Source organism: Polypterus senegalus, chromosome 12, assembly GCF_016835505.1.
Source record: "Polypterus senegalus isolate Bchr_013 chromosome 12, ASM1683550v1, whole genome shotgun sequence".
In the NCBI taxonomy this organism is placed as follows: domain Eukaryota; kingdom Metazoa; phylum Chordata; class Cladistia; order Polypteriformes; family Polypteridae; genus Polypterus; species Polypterus senegalus.
Window position 1 is genome coordinate 36,850,502 of NC_053165.1, and position 20,495 is coordinate 36,870,996.

The following is a 20,495-nucleotide window of genomic DNA, read 5'->3' on the forward strand; positions in this document are numbered from 1 at the left end:
CTGTAAGCAGTCTTCCTCTAGACAGCCCGCCCAATTACAAACGCTGAACCATAAGCCTGTCTTTGGAAAGGCTTTCTGAGTGCAACTGGTTGCAGTCATATAGCCTGTACTTTTACTTGCTCAGTGTCCTACATGGAATTAGAAATGTTTTGCTGAGAACATGCCATTTACTACAGTGTACTAATTTCCTCCATAATTTGAAACACCTTATTCATGAAACATCTTAATGTTAATTTGCTTAAACTGTAAATTTTCCATTCAATTTTACATCATAAATTACACCTCAAAGTCCTAGATTCTGCCTAGTCTCTTGTCAATGTACTTTCTATAGTGCTGCAATGTGTTTTATGCAATATGGAGACCAAACCTGCACACAGTCCTTCAGATGAGGTTTCATAAGTGTATTATTTAAGCTTATGTATAGTTTGACTTGCATTCCACACTTTAGGCTACATAACCTAACTTATTAGTCTTCTTAATTGTATCTGTGTACTGTCTGTGTCTAGACAGAGAACAGTCCCATACAAATACAGTGTCCTTCTCTTAAGTTGGACTTCCAAATTTTCATGTATATATTGTATGTACTGTATATAAAGTAGAAGTACCAGCAGTGCTTTGGGACATTACTTTTAGCATTACCTAATTCTGAAAACGGTCCTTGGCACTATAATTATTTGCTTCCTGTATTTAAGCCAATTCTGAACTCAGCTAGACATTGCACCATGGAGTCTTTCTTCTTTAAATTTAATCAGAAGCTCCTCACTCAATATTTTATTAAAACCTTTCAGAAAATCAAAATAATTCATGTTATATGCATCTTTCTGATATACCTTTGTTGTGTGCTCATCTAAACATGTTGTCTGTTTGCTAATACACCTCTTCTTGCAATATGTTCAATTAATATACCTACGACACATGTTAAGCTTGCTGAACTGTATCTATGTGGATCAGCTTGATGACACTTTTTATATACCAGGGCACCATTTGTTAACTTACAAATTGAAGGAATTTTCACGGTGTGCAGTGATTTTTGAAATATACAGTAAGTGTCAATTGTTTATATTTTTTATTCACTGACCTCCTTGAGCATTCTAGGATAAATGTTATCTGGTCCTGGTAATTTGTTTCAATTATCATTTATTAACCCCTTATACACTAGTGGGGTTTTGGCATTACTGCACATAAATTGCATACCCAAAAATAAATGGCTATTTCTCTGTTTATGTAATAAAGCAGCTGTAAATTGCTGAAGTGTAGCGGGTACAACACTTTACATTTTTAAAAGTATTAAAAACCTTTATTTATAACAATATCAACTAAATAAAAAAAACTAATTTAATGCTTTTGGAATTTCTCTCCATAAAACTAGATTTTACAGTACATATCCAGACACTGTATGATGTACAACCCTGGAATCAAGTTTCTTTTGTGCCCTAATCTGTCAGCTATCATTGTACTAAGTTTAGAAATCATAGCCCATAGCATTGTAAACTTATACTGTAAAAGGTGTTCTCTTTTTTGGAAACATTTAGTCTCTTGCATCTAACCAATCTCTTAAAACAAGTATAGTAGTTATATTTTTATTGTTTAGGAAAAACATACATTTACACAAAAACACTTCATATCATTCAGAAGCAACAAGCAATTTGTAACTATTGTATATAGTATAACTATGTACTCATCCAAATCTTTACTTTCAAAATTATTTTTCATTCCAGCCATTGAAACAATCGGTTTACCAAAATTTACAGTAAAACCTTATATTTTGTACAACAGACTGGAATAAACTAAGTACATACATATATTTTCAAACCAGCTTCTTCCAGTGCTGGGTTGCAGAGGTGGGAACAACGCCTTTGCTTGTCGCCCTGGCCACAAGGCAGCCCTGAGCACAGAGGTAGTCATATAGACACACACACCTAAAGCAGTGTTTCTTACAGGAGTCATAGAAGGCCGTCTCCAGCTTGTGAGTATATGAAACTTGTTCATGGTACAGTACACACCTTCACCCCACCCTCCTTTCCTGTGACGCCATCAAAGGGCTCGACATAGCCTTGCCAGCCTTTCTTTCCTGTTTCTAATTGCACTTCCTTCAACTTCCCTAAGGGCCGCTGTTCAGTTTTATTTCTCTTTTGTAATCACACTTTTTTTCTCCCTTCCTGTGGTGGCATTGGCTGGGGGTGAAGTGAGCATGATGAGAAACAGGATAAAAAAATACGATGCCGTGCTGTCTATCCCTTCAGTGGAAGGGGGTGGGGGGATTATACGGTCAACATTTCACTAGCTGATACGGTTTCTTTTTTTTTTGTTCCTTTATATGCTTGTGATACTGTGACCTGATACATTTAAACAACAAGACAAGTACAGTAAAACAGTTACTCATTGGCACACTAATAAACATTATCAGTGTACTCCAAGTTGAAATAAAAAAATCACCTCCCGAGAAAACTAACATAGAACACCAGATAGGCTCTGATTATGGCAACTGAACCCATGACACTTGAACTGCCACAATGTTTCAAAGTCATTCTAAGCAGTACTTACAAATGAAGCGTAGTCTCAAGTCCTACATCAAACGTCATTCTCAATAAAGTCCAAACTTTGCTCAGAATCTGACTGTGTTTATCAATGTGCAAAGATGAGCTGTTACCTATGCAACAAATCTGTTGCTGTTTACACACAGCTGTGACATGTAGTACAAATGACTAATCATAGAAAACTATACATTATTATAATGCTCTAAACCACAGCTATCCAATGGAAATGAGCCTTTCACTATATTTGAAAAAAGCAGATTAACTCAGCTGTGATGCGCTGTGTGACTCAGGGTATACATGTGTGAATTGCATATTTTAATAATAAAAGAGAGCAGACAATATGGAAACTTATAATTCATTTCAAGGAAGACACCTGGCAGGGCACCTTTTGCAGAAGTGGTTAAGCATTTATGAAATACTTACTACGTCGCTATTTTAAATATTTAAATAGGGTAATTTATCAATACAAAATACATTTTGCCATTTATGAAATATTTTTATTCAAGAATAATCTCTTTAGTATTCATATTATGAACAACATATTATGTCTGCTTTTTCTGAACAACTTCTTATTGGATGCAGAACAAAGAAACTTATACAAGCAAAACCTTTTTTGGAAGATGAGCTTCTTTATCACTTTCAGAAATACTGTCTATGAATTAATACAGTTCCTTTGCAAAACAATTGAAGCTGATTTGTAAAATGAAGCAAGAGGAAACTTTAAAAAAAAAAAAAAAAAATCAGGCAAAACACATCAAAAACATCTATAGAGCCAAATGTCTTGTACACACAAGAAAGAGTCAGTGTTATGACAATGCCCATATTTTCACAAATATGAAATTTACAAATATTTAATAAATTGTACTTTGAGTCTTTAGCTTCAGTAAACACAGATCTCATAATGTTGCTAGGATTCAAAAGTGTATAAAGACATCTGATAACCAAGAGAAGACTATTCAGTCAATGAAGCTTGTTTGGATAGCCTCCAGCTATGTTATCATAGTTATCTCAACCAGATAGTTTTCAAACATCTCTTCAAGTCATTTCCCTTTAGCATCAACTGGTGCTCTAAAGTATGTGATTTACTAGAATTCTGCTTTACTTAGAATTACGAAAATCCATGGAAAGGTCCTAATGTAGCCTTCTATGTTTAAGACTAAAGAGATTAAATTCCCTCATTCATTCATTCATTCCCTCAGTCATTCCTTTTATTCCTAGTACAAAGCTTCGAGTTTTGCTTTCTTTTTTTGAAGCATCATGTCCAGAACGTCTGACAATGCTACTGATGCATTATATAGTCTGAGCATAACCTTCCTTGATTTATATTCAGCAGTTTTTACAATATAAAATATAATTTTGCCTTTTTAATTAATCTGCATGTTGTAAACATAATGACAATTTTTTTTCAATGTACAGCAATAAATCCTTGTGAGACACTGCTTCCTGTAACACCATGTCTTTTATCTTTAGCAGTAGGTAAAATTACAATTCCTTTGCATATATATATATATCATTTTGACATTTTCTACAATAAAGTACATTTTCCAAGTGTTCACCCAATTTGCTTTCTCCACTTTTGTGAATAGCTGGTACCCTATTAATTTCCTTCATATCTATAAACACCTCCAATGTATTACTTCTTAAATTTAATTTGCTCAAACTGAAAATATTCAGTTCCTTCAATCTCACCTCATAACTAATAGCCCATAGTCCTGGAATAAGTGTAGGTGTTCTTCTCTGGACATTCCATACTACTGTATATCTATTTTTTTAAATACAATGATAACAGCAGCGCATGATAATCCAGAAAACCACCCACAAGTGCATTGTATAAATAAATCCAATTGCTGGTGCAGTGCTCCACAGACTTACTTGGTGGATGCTTGTTCTCACTGGAAAGATGCCACAATACAAACAAAAAAACACTGTTGTGAAACATAGCATAAATATTTCTTTGTTTCATAATATTAAAATGCCATATCCTCCAAACACACATTTTAGTGTAAAGGCCACATTAGGAGATCCAACAATAATGAGCAAATACATTAAATTTCGTTCATCTGGTGAATTTTTCTAAGCTCCTGCAATGAAACAGAAATGTAGCACTGAACGGTATGCCATATGAAATTATTCAAACTGGCTTTGTAATTTAGAAAAACTGTAGTCATAGATGTGTGCACATGCAGAAAACACTCTCTTGGCTTAACTCAGTGTTTCTCAAATAGTGGGGCGCGTTTGACCTCGGGGAACATGCTTTTTTATTTTTCTTTTAAATTTTTTTTGAATTTAGAATGCACTTTAAATCTTTTCTGTTACATTTAATAAAGCTATTCTTTGTTGTAAATTGGTCCATATTTCTTTCTTTTTATTCTCTTATACGTTAATAAGGATACAGTGTTATGCAGAGGTGTACTTATAACAATTTTATAGACAAATGATACTATTTATAGTGTGGGCGAGATGTTTTCTTCTTCCTAGGGGGGGCATGACAGAAAATAATTGAGAAGCACTGGCTTAACTGTACTTTTTATAGCATATTGCTTAAGAAACACTTTGAGGAGGACTTTAATTCAAAGTAACTGAGTGCGAGTCTGGATGGCACAGAGCTTCACAGACAGAAAACAAATCATTGACCTCTGAAAATATTTTTCGTACTGACAATTGCAGGTATCCTTTAAGTCAAGCACGCACACATTAGGCCTCGAAAAATAAGAGATGGAACATGACGTACAAAAATGCAAACTTGACTCTGTATTCTGAAAATCTGGTAGTACATGTTATTGTACTGTGTAGCCTTGTGATGTTAAAGGGAACCCTGCTAAAAAAAAAAAAACTTTTTCATTTCTCTCTGTTTCTTCTCCCATCTCCCTCAACTGACTACCATACCTCTTCACATTAACCCTGTATGTGAAAACATCCAAAGTTCATGACAGCCCTGAAACTTCTGGTGATTTCTCAGAATCCAAAGGGCCAAATGCGATTGAGCCAGTGCCTACTGCTGCTCACAGCTGGCTTCATATTGACCAAGGATGGGAGCAGGATAATACCAAGCTATCCAAGAAAGATACAGATCGGAAGAAACGGAGAAAGGAGAAGAAAATAGAAAAAGAGAAAAGGAAAGAGCTACTTGAAGCCAGGATGGAGAAAGAAGAGGATAACATAAGTGAGACTAAGCAGGAAGTGTATGAAAAGAGCACAGAGGAGTTAGAAGAGCAAGAGAAATGGAGAGAAGAACAGGAAGAAAGGAGAGCAGAGGATGATGAGAGAAATAGAGAGCAGGAGGAAGAGAGGTTGAAAATGGAAGAAGAGAGAAAAATAGAGCAGGATGAACGACAAAAAGAAATGGATGAAAAAAGAACGGAACTGGATGAGGAGGAAGATCAGCACAGAGAGCAGGAAGACACAAGGCAAGGGGAGAAACAACATGAACAGGAAGTTGTAGCTGAAGAGGAAGAGGACGAGGATGAAGATGATGAATTAAGAGGGGATGTTTTCAGAATGCCAAGGCTGCCACACACTACTCCACACCATCCTTCATCTCTTCCACCTGCATGTGTTGCCTCTGAAATTACTCTCAGTTGTAACAATGCAAAGCTCTCCAGTATTCCACCACTTATGGACCCTGAACTAAAGAGTCTGAGTCTTGAAGGTGAGTGCAAAACTAAACATATACAGTAAGCATGATTTAAAGCAAGAATTTATTATAGATTTGAACAGGATTGACCTGAATAGTTAAAAGGCTCATTATCTCTTGGCCTTTGGTTCCAATTAACTGTTATATTAACAATCAAAAAAGTTCAACAGCATTACTATGACATATACAACACCCAGTTTAAGAGATGAATGTCTGAATTAGAATAAAATAACATGAAGATTTTATATAATGGCTTGATTTCTTTTACACTTAAGATTGCTTCAAGTTTAAGAATATTATGAGCCATTGGTCTTGAGAACTTATCAAACGCAAGAGATTACCCAGAAGTCTGTACAGCAAATTCTGCGTAAAGTGCAACTGCATTACAGGCCATCCAGCCTTTAGCTGGATGATGCACATATGTTTTGTACAATAACTCAGCACTGCAGTAAGAACATATACAATATGAGCAGCAATGTATATATTTACCACAACAAATTCCAAGACTCCAATATTATTAAAAACTGTAATTTTAAATTAAGATAACTGGGTTTGTCTCTAGGCCAAAGATATTGAGCCATGGTTTACTGAAACAGCTGGAAAACTGGACAATCCAATTAACACATTTTACCTAATATTGGAATGTTGCATATATTAAGTTAGTTGTTACATGACTTCATAATGTAGCAATATAAACTAATTTTCTTAATTCATTAGCAAAATTGTACGTAATTTCTTCTTAACAGCATTTGACAAATAGAAGCAGTGGAGTCATAAGACTTCATAAAATTAACAAGATAATACCGTGACAAAATTAAAAAGATTTTATTTAAGAAAGTACAAGCTTTTATACTTTTGCTGAAGGTGTTATGTTTCACAACCCAGTTCTAAGATATCCCATCCATAAATCCATCCTCTATCTAGCTGATGCTTAAACTTTCTGATTCTCTTTGCAGGAAACGCAATCACTTCAATTCCTGCAGCTGCATTCAATGGGATTCCAAATCTGGAATGGATTGATCTTAGCAAAAACAAGCTTACATCTGCTGAAATTAACCCAGAAGCCTTTACTGTAAGTCTATGCTTATCCAGATTCCTATCTTCCCATACTTTTAGTTGCAAGAAAAAAAAATTATTCAATTTGAGGGTTCCATTTTGGTGAACACCACTTTGTTTTAGGTCATGGTGATATATGTTTATAGGCAGACAACTTATAACAACCAGTTTAATGGACATTACCTAGGTATATCCAGGTTGTACTTTGCCTCCCACCCCGTCTGTTGTTTTGAGTATCCCTTCAGGTGAACCCATTCTCCTCACGTTCTCTGCCATCAAAACTTCTTCAATCTATCTCCCAGTCTCATCACCTCAACCTCAAACCACCTCTTCATTTTTTGTTTTAACATCCACCTAAGATTTTATTTCTCTTCAACACACAATTTCCCACCAACACACCAATGCAACTCTTCATTTTTTGCTTTAACACCCACCTAAGATTTTTTTTCTCTTCAACACACAATTTTCCACTTCCATAACAATGCTGTCTTTTAACTCTGCATTTGTTGGTTTCTTGTTAAGTGAAACTTCATGCATCCACTTTTATCTCACCTTAAACAGAAACACCATAGAACAAAACTTCCCATGATGATATGGCATGATACATGCAATGGGAGTATGGTCACAAACAATTCTATAGATATTTCTTTAGAGCACAGAAGAGTTTGAAGTGACAAAAGAAAGTCAAACATAAAGTAAACACATTGAATTTGAAAGACTAATAATGCTCTGCTACTTTTACGTTAAGGAATATATCCATCCAAAATGATAGTTAAAACCCATGGATGCCTTGATAGAATTGCTTGTTAAAATAGAATGTCTTCCAGTTGTTTTATTTGAATGACCACTCAGGCAGAATAATGACACAATGTTAGATGGCAAGTGATAATGAACACTACAGTCAATTAGTGTGTCATTTTTGTTTGCAGACCCCTCCCAATACCATTCTAATAAGAAACATCACAACCATTTCCTACTTTCATGTTTTTAACAAATGATTTTATATTAATCTATTTTATAGTAATCAGTCAGATACTACTCATATTCTACTTATTACAGAGTAATAAGTCTTAGTGAGTGTTCCAGGACTAGTAAAAGGTTTGATAAACAGCTCAACTATAGACTTACCAAGCAAAATATGTCAACATTGTATTTCTGGAAAAAAGAAGCATCATCCCTCTGTCTAATTATATATATATATATATATATATATATATATATATATATATATATATATATATATATATATATATATATATATATATATATATACACACACACACACATACACATACACATACACACATATACATATATACACACACACACACACACTGGGAGAACTGAATATGTTTACTGCTAATACTGCTGGATAAAGTATCTACTAATTGGTTCAAATTGTAAAAAAAAAAATGCTCATTTATAATAAGAACTTGTAACAAATGATGAATCAGTTATGTATTTTTTTAATATTTAAAATATCTTTTATTGCATATTGTCCTATGTTCTTTTATATAATACCACTCACAAGAAACTGAAAAAGTTAAAACGTCTCTACATGGATGGAAACCTCCTGGTGCATGTTCCCCTTCAGCTGCCATCTGCATTAGAAGAGCTTAAAATAAATGAGAACATTCTCCAAAATATTGATGAAGATTCTTTTCAAGGTATATTTTCTAAAGTATATACACTATATGCATATATTCAAAGAAGCCAAAAGCAGCTAAATGTAATGCACATTATCAAAATGAAATATTCTGCACTAGTTTAGTAGGATAGATGTTAGACATTGTTCTGTATCTGATGGTGCAGGAAGCTAGAAAGACTCTTCAGCTGCATGACACATTGCAAGAGTTCTGAAATCACTAGATTACTTTTTGTGTTGACAGATTTGAATAGGCTGGTGACTCTGGAGCTAGAAGGAAACTTACTGAGTGAAGCGAACGTTAGCCCATTAGCCTTCAAGCCTCTGAAGAACCTCTTGTATTTGCGACTAGGCAGAAATCACTTCAGGACTATTCCTCAGGGACTACCTCCATCATTGGAGGTAAGAGCAAACTATATAAAGTAATGTATTACTTCCCTACTTACCAGCAGCTCATCACTGTTCTTTACTCTGCAATAACATAACTAACAGCTGTCTCATTTCATTCAGGAAGTGTATCTTGAGAACAACTTAATTGAGGAAATTTCAGAAGCTGCATTTAACTGCACCAGACACCTAAATGTTATTGTACTAAGGCACAACAAAATAGATGAATCTCGAATTGCACCACTGGCATGGATTAATCACATGTAAGTATATCAATCATTATGTAACTGCGAGCAAACTTCAGCCAAATACAAACAGAAGATGCGGTTCTCTAGTTTCCTTGCTTGGATACTGGGTTTCCTAAGCTATGTTAGATGTATCTAATGATCTCCATTTCTTGCGTGAATACGTTTCCTGATTGTTCTCATACTAACAATATTCTCTTCATCAGACTAGAATTTTGCTCTGATGTACTGTAGCCTTATTTTAAACCTAACTTTGGTGCAAGGGTAAAAGCAGGCCTTATTTTATCCACTCTATTGACATGCTAAGTAAATGTTAGTTAAAACACCACAGCACACCAGAACACAAACCACTAGCCCTTAGGTTCAACAGCAAAAACATGTTTGTGCATAATGAAATTAATTATTACCCTTTTATGAATCATACATTTAATCTTTCACACCTTTTGTACTGGTGAAATGTCATTGATGTAAACACCTGCTTTGTTAGTTGAAGGTGTATTTAGGAATTTTATTTAAAAAAATTGTCGCCCCCAAAAGGTTCACAATTAAAATAAGCTAGGACAAACATGAAATTAAACAAATTTGTTTGCCATGCAAACAAACAGATGTATAAAATGTAAAGCAGAGAATGCTTGGATGACAGGTTACACTGTTTTCATAAAGATGCAAGAGCTTTGTAAGAAAAATTATTAGTTTCAGCTTTATTTAGTTGTCAACAAAAAAAAAACTGAAATGAAAAAGTCATGCTTTGTGCAGCTGGGACATTTGCCACTTTAAAGTTTTCATTGTTTAATTTCACATTTGTACAATGTCTCCATTGGCCAGACATGTTTTTAAAATAAGATTATTAAATACAACTTTAATTAATGTACCAGGCGTTTGGGGCAAAGGACAGCACAGCTGTACTAAAAAACAAAATACCTATAATTTCAAAAATACCAAATGTAACCTTTAACAACCTACTTCAGTTAGAGAGGTTGTGGGGTAAAATAGGAAAAAAAAATGGCTGAAAGAATGCTGACATATCTCCCAGGTAAATTTGTTCTTAGTCCACTATACTGTACTACATTTAGCTATAAATAGCTCTATTGTAAACAAGTGGAATGGCCTGAAAGCTGAGTATAATTTTCCTTTTTTCTAAGGAACCTGGAATCGATTGACCTTTCCTACAACAAGCTATTTCTAGTGCCTTCATTTCTGCCAAAGTCCCTAGTGCATCTCGTTCTGGTGGGAAATCAGATTGAAAGAATCCCAGGATATGTATTTGGCCACATGGAGCCAGGCCTCGAATATTTGTATCTCTCCTTCAACAACCTTCATGATGAAGGGATTGACCCAGTTTCTTTCTTTGGTGCATATCACTCCCTCATTGAACTCTTCTTGGATCACAACTATCTTAATTCTGTACCACAAGGAATCACTGAGATGAAGGGGCTGCACTTCCTGAGGCTGAATGACAACAAAATAAGGTAATAATAAAAATGTTTTGTCATCACAATTCATTTTGTAGTCTACTCATCTCAAAACATTGAGGCAGACATAACAACAACATTTATTTATTTAGCAAATTTTCATACAAATAATGTAGCTCAAAGTGCTTTACATGATAAAGAAAAGAGAAAAAAAAGACAAAGTAAGAATTAAAATAAGACAACACTAATTAACACCACAAAAATCTGCAGGGGTTCCAGACCATGAGACCGTCCAGCCCCCTCTTATTCATATACAGTAATTTTTATTTCAATATTTCTTCATTAACTTAAACATAACAATCGATCCATTTAATCTAGTTCAGGTTTGCATAGGCAAGACCCTTTACTGGCAAAAGTTTGAGCAAGGCAGGAAATTACCCAGGAAGGTAATTCCAGTCAATTGCAGGGCGCATTCAGGGCCAATACAGAATCATTAATTTCCTTGACACACTCACGTTTGGCATATAGGAGGAAAATCAAAGTACAAACATCAAACAGACAGTGTCTATGTCGTATTTGAACTCGGGATCCTGGAGCTTTGAAGAATATTCAAAAGTATATTTTTTCATGAAGAAAAACAGAACACTTGGCTTTCCTATCTTAATAATTTGCTTATCCTTCATTTTAAACAAGCCTAAGTACCAGTCCGTTACTATTTTCAACAAGACAAAGTAAATATCAAAATGTCAGCATATATACAGTAGGAAAGGTATGTCTTGTGTCAACTGCTGTACTAGTGTAGTACACATCCTTCATGTGACATATTTTAAAACAGTCACCAATTCACATCCCGATGTTGGGACTGTAGAAGTGTGTTTCTTTGCACACTTTCTTATATTTTCTATGTTAAGGGTAGAATGTCAGTGCCTGATCCACATGACTGACACACCTTTTATGTTATCGTAGGCTACCACAGCACAAGGCTTAATAATTTTAACATTTCCCCTGACACAAACAACAGTTACTTGCATTGTGAACAGTGCTAAGGGGGCTAACATCTTTGTTGCCCTTCTACTTGATTACAATCATTTTACTCTTTTGCCCCACACCTAACTGCACCATAGTGAACTTCAGGCAACTGAATTCACCAGGAATATTATGACAGTTTGGCTGTACAGTGCTGTATACATCAGTATCACTATCCATGTCAATGTCTGATGACTAATTCATAGTGAGCACGATCAGAAACTGGACAGAAAATTCTATACAACACTGTCTATCCCTTCAGAGGGGGTCAGGGTTGTGTACCATAAACAAGTCACTAGCTGAAACTGCTTTTTGTTTCCACATATGCATGTGACACAGCAATATTGAATGCTTGACATGTAGTCCAAATGACCAATCATAGACATCATTAGAATGTTCTGAACTTCAGCTATCCAGTGGTAATGAGTCTTTCACTATACACAGCTCAACATATGTGGGGTATTTGATAAAAGACGATTAACTCAGCTTTGATGCACTGCTCACTTCAAGGTATACCTGTTAAAATTTGTATTTTTTAATAATGAAAGAAAGTAGACAAAATTGAAACTTATGATATAATTGAAAGAAGAAACTCTTGGGTATGTAAAAATGCCATTATTGCTTTTGATGGGTTTACTGCAACTTCCACAAACTTTGAATTGTGGTGGTGCTCCACTGGTAGTACACCTCATTCATAAGTGGTTAAATAATATTTTTTGAACTAAATCCAAAAAGGTACACCAGTACTAAAAAGGGTATATAAATGTAACCTTGTTGTTACATAATAATACATAACCATACTGTGATAGCTACAGTATACAATATACTATAGTTCAGATGCAAAAAGTTTTCTTCTAATTATTAGACATTATTAAAAGTATCATTATTTCATATTAAAACACTCTTCTTTGTGAGGATCACTTGTTGGATAATAGATTTAAAAGAAAATAAATGCCAGACAAGTTCCTCAAACATTTATAAATAAAGTTAAAAACTAACATATAAAACTGTCTAAAGATTTGAATATCACAGTTTACTGCTAGCTCAATACTTAAGAAGTACAAGGGTGCCTAAATAAGGTAATTTCTCTAAAATCAAGACATGAAACATTGAACGACATCAAATCTGTTTGCAGTGAAATTGGTCTAAAATAGTGCTTTAAATCCAAAATATAATGCATTACTAATGACAAAATAAAACTATGTCCCATCTAACACCATTTTCAGAGTGGAGCATTCAGTTCAATTCAGCATGTTTTTATAAAACACTTTTCAGTGAGTGCAGGAAGTAGTGGCATTTTTATGCTAATGGTTACTTCTCTTCTGTGGGCCATGGAAATGACTTAAAATTGTATTAAAACACACTGCACAGACTGCTAATAGAAGATAAAATGTTTCTGTCTAAACTTACTTTTTGGCAAGACTAAGGCTAAAAAATAAATGTAAAATTCCTTCATTGGCTCAGACAAAGACATACCCTTAGCCTCCTTGAGTACTTGTAGTATATAATTTAAAGTAATTAAATAATACCTAAGCAACTTAAAAGAGACTGAGCAAATTGTAAATAATTATAGGCAGCAATCAGGTTAAAACTGTAAACAGATTAGCAGGCATACTGCATGTCCAAGAAAACTTAAAGCTGTTATTTCAGTAATTGAGCCACCAACCAATTTACTAAACTAAGCAGTCTAAATAATTAAGCAATCCAAATATTTCAGTTTTTATTCTTATGTCATATACTAGCAACAGCACCCAGCATTGTCCAGGTAAATAATTTTAAGGCAGAACTATCTAACTTCTATGAAAGGTGTTTGTTTTTTTTTTTAAAGTGTACTATCCAGAGACAAATTGAATTAATCTATTTCATTAGTCTTTAAAAAGTATACCAGTTTGAATATAAAATATGAATTTTGCTTACAAAGATGTAAATACACGAACTGTTCAAGAATTAGCGCTGCTGCCTCGCAGTTAGGGGACCTGGGTTCGCCTCCCGGGTTCCCCCTGCATGGAATTTGCATGTTCTCCCCGTGTCTGCGTGGGTTTCCTCCCACAGTCCAAAGACATGCAGGTTAGGTGCATTGGTGATCCTAACTTGTCCCTAGTGAATGCTTGGTGTGGGTGTGTGTGTGTGTGTGCGTGCGTGCGTGCCCTGCGGTAGGCTGGCACCATGCCCAGGGTTTGTTTCCTGTCTTGCGCCCTGTGTTGACTGGGATTGGCTCCAGCAGACCCCTGTAGTTAGGATATAGCGGATTGGATGATGGATGGATGTATGTTCAAGAACTACTTTTTAAAACCAACCCTCTGTGCATGCGAACTAGAAAGAAGCATTGTATTAATGGGAACAACAAAAGTAATCTAGTCTGAGTAATTAACTTAACAATCTCCCCTTTGTTAAATTAGAGAATATAAACATATAAATGTATTATTTTAAATGCCATACCCTGACACTTAAAGCTTTTAGCAACAATAAAGCAGATGCACAATCTTAAATCAATCAGTTAGACAACTGCTTCTTTGTAGCTGACCAAAGAACTTGATGTGTCCTTCAGAGTATTTTTATAGAACTGATCTCCAATCTGTCTTCTTACTGTGACACATTTTGCAGATTTGATGGCATTCTTGAGAGAGCAGTTGTCAATGACACATGTAATGGGCAGAATGTATCTGTCTGCACCATCTTTATATATTGTAATTCTGAGAAATGAGTTGCAAGATACATTGCATTGTCAATCCCACAAGTTAAAGAATGTGTTTCTAATGCAAGAGTTCTCCAGACAATCCTATTTATCTTTATAGATTGCCAACAGAGTTGTAAAAATTGACCTCCTTCACTCATTAATACTAAGAAGTGTCCACCTTGGTACCACCATCAGATAACTACCAAGAGAAGCATCACTAAACAGGACAATGTTTTAAAGAGTCATCATGCTCTAATTGTTAAAATTTTAATGTGATATGGTTAGATTTAAATTTCCTCAATATTTTGTTTGTTTCAAGGATACTTTCTACTTTAGCGTGCTTTGTGTTGGATGCAAGGCTGTTGACATCAAACATCACATCTGGCCTGCTTTGCCAAACAACCCATAAAACGTGGCCTATTTTTAATTTCAGCAAATCGGTTTCTGTATCTGTTAAGTGGTAATTCAAGTTATAGGTCTCCTGAAGAGTCTGCCAGAATAAGGCAGAGCTTTTCATGTGCATGTTTCCTGCTGTAATTGTATAACTCAACCAGAAGAATTCACCTGTACGGCAACCTAACAAAAATTATGTTCCTTACATCCAATCTGAAGCACAGATTTTAAATAAGAAATTTTCCAAATAAAGTCATCAACATGAGAAGCAAGCAGTCTAACCAGTACAAAACAGCAGGACCTACTAGTGGCATTATTCCCCCTGTGCTTTTCAAGGCTTCTTTCACTTTGTTGTGAGAGCACAGTGTGCATCTGTAAGCCCATAAACACATTTTTTTCAATTAGGCACTATACCTGCTGTGTGTCTTTCAAGGTTTATACTAATTTTATGCAAACATATTTGTGCCCTATATCTATTTATTTCATTAGTCTTGTAGTAAGAAGTCAAGCAAAATGACACCTTTTATTGGCTAACTAAAAAAATTATAATTCATTATTCATCTTTAATTGAAATACATCTTTAAAAACTTTGTTGTATTTCCAATTGCAGAATTCATCTTATTTACCTGTATCAGAAAACATATTTTTGGTTTCAAGCATATCTGCATTTTACTTAGGAAAAACTCTATTCTGCATATTATCTTTACACTCAATAACAAGACTATCAGCTCTTTGTAAATCAGCTGAGTCTGTGGTCCCAACAAACCTATCAGACTTAGTGTAATGCAAATTGTACAAATTTCCCTAGTTTCCTCCAGCTTTTCCTGCTCGCCTAAGATTATTTTCCTTTATGCTGAACTTCACTGTTTCCGTCAGTGTGTTTCATAGTTAGACCTAGCTTTAGTGCAAGCCGAATTTACTGGAGGTCACTAAACATCTTCTATTTCCTTAGCAATGTGTGTCACTATTCATAAACTCTGCTTGACTATCTGTGTCTGATTTCACTGTCTTTGTTAAGTGAATTATTTTTTTGTCTTTTCTTTGACATTTGCTGTGGAATTCTACCTCATGAATAAATGATCTATTTCTTGAACACCCACCTTCCTTAACCTTGAGTGATGTACACATACATAAATACCTCTGTGTCTTATACCACCATATCATCTTATTCAATAACAACTCCAGGACCCTTTCATTCTGCACCATCATCTCATTTATAGTATACCAGTCTCCAGTTGTGTACTTGACTTCTGTGTTTTCCAAGAGTTCTGCATATCCTGTCTAAACATTCGGCTTCTGCAAATGCTTTACGAGCTGTATTCAAAGCTGAAATATGCTGTACAAACCACTCATTGTGGTTCCATCAGGAGCTAATTAATTGTCAATTAGAATGAAGGCAAAGTTAGGTTTTGTTTAAACAAAAGTTGATATGGACTATAGCCTTGTACATTGTGCATAATATTTGGAATGGCTAATCTAATGCAATTTGCCAGTCACATGCATTACTTTTTTTTTTAACATTCAGAAGTATTTTTGTCAGTGTTTGGTTGTGTCTTTCTAAAGGTTCATTGCTCCATTGGGCAGGATGCTGCTCTTGTCTTGTATTAAAATTTTCAGCCATGTCTCTCACTTCTTCATTATTAAATTCTCCTACATTGTCACTATATACTTTTTGTGGTGGTCCGTGAATACTTATTCATGAGTTAATAAAATGCTTAAGGTTTCTTTGAAGTAACAATGCTTCCTGCACTAAAATGTGTGGAGATGCTACATATTTGGTTCAAGTTCATGTAGGTTCATGGCAACAGTGTTATATCTTGAGGCCAAAAGAAAGTCCATAACTGGTTTAGGCAAAGGCTTGCTGTACTTGAAGCGTGTTATTATTATTCACAATTTGCTGTAAAATAGACATGCATTCAATGTCATTATTACCAGAACTGCACAACAGTTTCTGTAGTTTATCAACTGCGGCATGTCCCAACTGCATGAGAAGCTTCAACCTTAATTTTTTTTTTGCTTTTCCTCTTTTGTTATGTGCTCTGTGATGGTCAGAGTTTCATTTTCATGAACTTCTTCTTGCTTGTTCCTATCTATAATGTTTATTCAATACTGTCCAGAAGTGGTTATTTCAAGCTGTTTAAGCATTACTGCTCTGTCATTTATCAGTGTCAAGCAGGTCTTTTTGAAGATGTTTTACTTAATAGCAAAGGAATATTTGCAGAGATCACTTCTTTTTTAATGTTGCACCGGGTGTGCCCAATTTTAACTGGAATGTTAACTTTTTGAACCAGGTAATGGCAATTTTTAATGGTTCTTCTGATACAGTGACATAGTTTGCTTTTGATCTGTAAAATAAGCCGCATAATTTTCATCTATATTTCAGTGGAAGGACATGCAATCTCAATTTCATTGAGGCAAATGTTAGGCATGTGCTTGCAGTTAGGGCCAACTATTTTTCTTTAATTTATAGACAAGCACTATCAAGCAGTTTGAAAGCCACATCTGGAAGAGCCATGTCAAATGTATGTATTCGATTATAACTTTTTTTTAAACTCAATGATGTAATCTGACATCGAAATTGTACCTTTCAGCATTATTTTATCAAATGATTTGTATGCCTCATAAGTGTGGTCTTTTTCCTCCTTCAAAAATACCCGATCTAGTGTTGGGATTAAGTTATCTTAAGTGTTCTTGTTTAAGTATTCTACAGGTATTTTTAACCCCGTATCTCTTGCTCTGCCCGTAAGCAAGAATGCCACAGCAAGGGATTGATTTTTCTTTTTCAAGTTGATCACTCCACCCCAAATTTCATGTTCATTTTTACAGCTTTTATAAATCTTTTTTTAATTGAAAACAGAAGGTATTCTGCAATTCCCAACCATCTTCTGCTATCCATGTTAGTCTTCAAAAAGCAAACCAGTTTAAATATGAAATATGAATTTTACTTACAAAGATGTAAACAAACTAACCATTCGGGAGCTATTTTTTACAACAAACACTCTGCACATGTGAAACTAGGAAGAAGCATTGTCTTAAAGGGGACAACAACAACAATCTAGTTAGAGTATATTTACCATAATATAGAACTTACAATTTTTCAGAGTTCAAAATTGGGGAAAAGGCACATTTCTTAAAACTCACTGTACTAAAAATGAAACCATATGCCCTCTAAAGTGTCACCAAGGTCAAAATTTTGTTTTCCAAAGTAGTCTAGTGCCTCTTTCTAACAAAGTAGGATATGTGTGCGACATTATGTTGAAACTGGACCATGGGTGTGGGATTGTATAAAGAACAAACACAACCACATACCCACATTGAACTTAAGATATTAGATTTGGTGACATATAATTGCCAATACATTTCTGTTTGACTGTTTGTCTTGAGTAAAATCTCATTTGGCCAAAATGGTATAAACTACAGTATGTAACACTGTAAATTCAACTAAATTTGTACAATTTGCAAGGGTCTCATAACTTACATACAAAGCACTGTGAGTCTAAATATAAAATTCCCTTAATACACTTATTTTTCAATTTACAAGTAAAAAATGTTTTAAAAAATGTCCAACTTAAGCAATCTTCCAACAATGACTACACTTCAATATAATTTAGTTAATAATGAAGAGATGTTTGGTATTTTCAAACTTTATCAAACTCTTAATTTTCTGGCACTTACTTGGGTCCTGGTTAGGGGTGCAGCAATCTAAGCAAAAATGCCGAAATGTCACCTTTCCCTAACACTTTCTCTAACTCCTTTTGGGCAGGGTGTGGTATTTGGGGAGGTAAACAAGGCATTTAAAGGTGAATTTCTCCCACTTGTAATGGGACTGCACTGAGGTCTCCTCCAGATTGGATATGCCTGAAACACCTCTCCAGGTAGGAGACCAGGCGCTATCCTAATCAGATGGGCACCTCAACTGGCTTCTTTCAATGTGGAGAAGCAGCAGCTCTACTTTGTGCTCCTCTTCCTATCAATAAGGCTGAACCCAGACTCCCTACAAAGAAAGCTGATTTTTGATGCTTATACCCGTAATCTTGTTCTTTTGGTCATTAACTAAAGCTTGTACCCATAGATGGGGACAGGAATGCAGATTGACTGGAATATCAAGAGCATTTCTTTTAGGATTAGTTCTCTCTTCACTGCGACTGGTGCTCCAATCTGCATGTCGATCTCCCACTCCCCTCCCTTTTTCCCTCACTTGTGAACAAGACCTGAGATACTTAAATTCCTCCGCCTGAGGCAGCACCTCATCCCCAACCTGGACAGGGCAAAAATCCTTTTCCAGTTAAGAACCATGACCTCAGACTTGGAGGTGCTCATCCCAGCTACTTCACATTCACACTTGTCTGCAAATTTCCCCAGTGCGCATCTTAGCTCACAGCCTGATGAAGCCAGCAGGACCACATCATCTGCACAAAACAGAGATGTTACCCTGAGGTCACTGAACTAGACACACACCACTCCTTGGCTGTACCTAGAGATTCGGTTTACAAAAATAATTAACAGAATCACTGGCAGAGGCCATGCCTAGCAGAGTCCTACACCAACACAGAATGAGTCAGACTTACTGCCAGCAATACAAACCAAGATTTTTCTATGATTATACGGGGACTGAGTAGCCCCAGAACAGCAGGCCCAGTACCCCATACAACCAAAGCACTCTGCGTAGGACACAATGAGGAACACAGCCCAAGTCTATAAAACACAAGTAGACAGGTTTGGCATGCCCCCATGAACCATCAATACCCTTGTAAGTGTAAATAGCTGGTTCAGTGTTCTGCTACTGGGCCAAAGTTTGCATTGTTCCTTCTGGATCCGAGGTTCAAACAACTTCCAAGCCTTACTTTTCAGACACTGACCTAAACCTTTCCAGGGAGGCTGAGGAGTGAAATCCCCCAAAACTTGGAAGACATCATCTGGTCCCCTTTCTTAAAGATGGGGATCACAACACTAGTTTACCAGTCCAGAGACACCATCCCAAACCTCTGTGCAGCATAGCCAAGACAGTCCGACAACATCCAGAGTCTTCAGGAATTCAGGGTGAAGATCATCCACCCCAGGACCCTGCCACTGAAGAGTTTTTTTAATAGCTCAGTGACCTCAGCACCAGTGATAGGTGTCTTCTCCTCAGAGTCCCGACTCTGTTTTTTCAAAGGAAAGCATTTCAGTGGGATTTAGGAAGTCCTTGAAGTGCTCCTTCCCCTGCCCAACTATATCCCCATGTGAAATCAGCAACCCCTCCTTGAACCGTCACCTTATCGTGGTGGAGGGGTTTGCGTGTCCCAATGATCCTAGGAGCTATATTGTCCGGGGGTTTATGCCCCTAGTAGTGCCACCCAAGGCAAACTGGTCCTAGGTGAGGGATGAGACAAAGAGCGGTTCAATAAACCTCTGATGAAGAATAAAAACCTTGGACGACATTTTCCCTTGCCCGGACACGGGTCACCGGTGCCCCCCTCTGGAGCCAGGCCTGGAAGTGGGGC

At 35.9% G+C, this 20,495-nt stretch overlaps 2 protein-coding genes across 3 annotated transcripts in view; one reads left to right on the top strand and one right to left on the bottom strand.

The window, feature by feature from the left end:
* LOC120540257 (centromere protein P) overlaps positions 1–20,495 on the bottom strand; it is a 337,335-nt gene that overhangs the window by 24,992 nt on the left and 291,848 nt on the right. The gene's annotated exons all lie outside the window — the stretch shown is intronic.
* Positions 1–20,495, top strand: part of ecm2 (extracellular matrix protein 2, female organ and adipocyte specific) — a 31,539-nt gene that overhangs the window by 3,570 nt on the left and 7,474 nt on the right. For both annotated transcript variants that reach the window (XM_039770854.1, XM_039770855.1), the window contains exons 4-9: positions 5,461–6,186; positions 7,128–7,243; positions 8,759–8,894; positions 9,117–9,274; positions 9,383–9,522; positions 10,647–10,973. In XM_039770854.1, the coding sequence (XP_039626788.1) occupies positions 5,461–6,186; positions 7,128–7,243; positions 8,759–8,894; positions 9,117–9,274; positions 9,383–9,522; positions 10,647–10,973 (1,603 nt within the window). The remainder of the gene's footprint in view (positions 1–5,460; positions 6,187–7,127; positions 7,244–8,758; positions 8,895–9,116; positions 9,275–9,382; positions 9,523–10,646; positions 10,974–20,495) is intronic.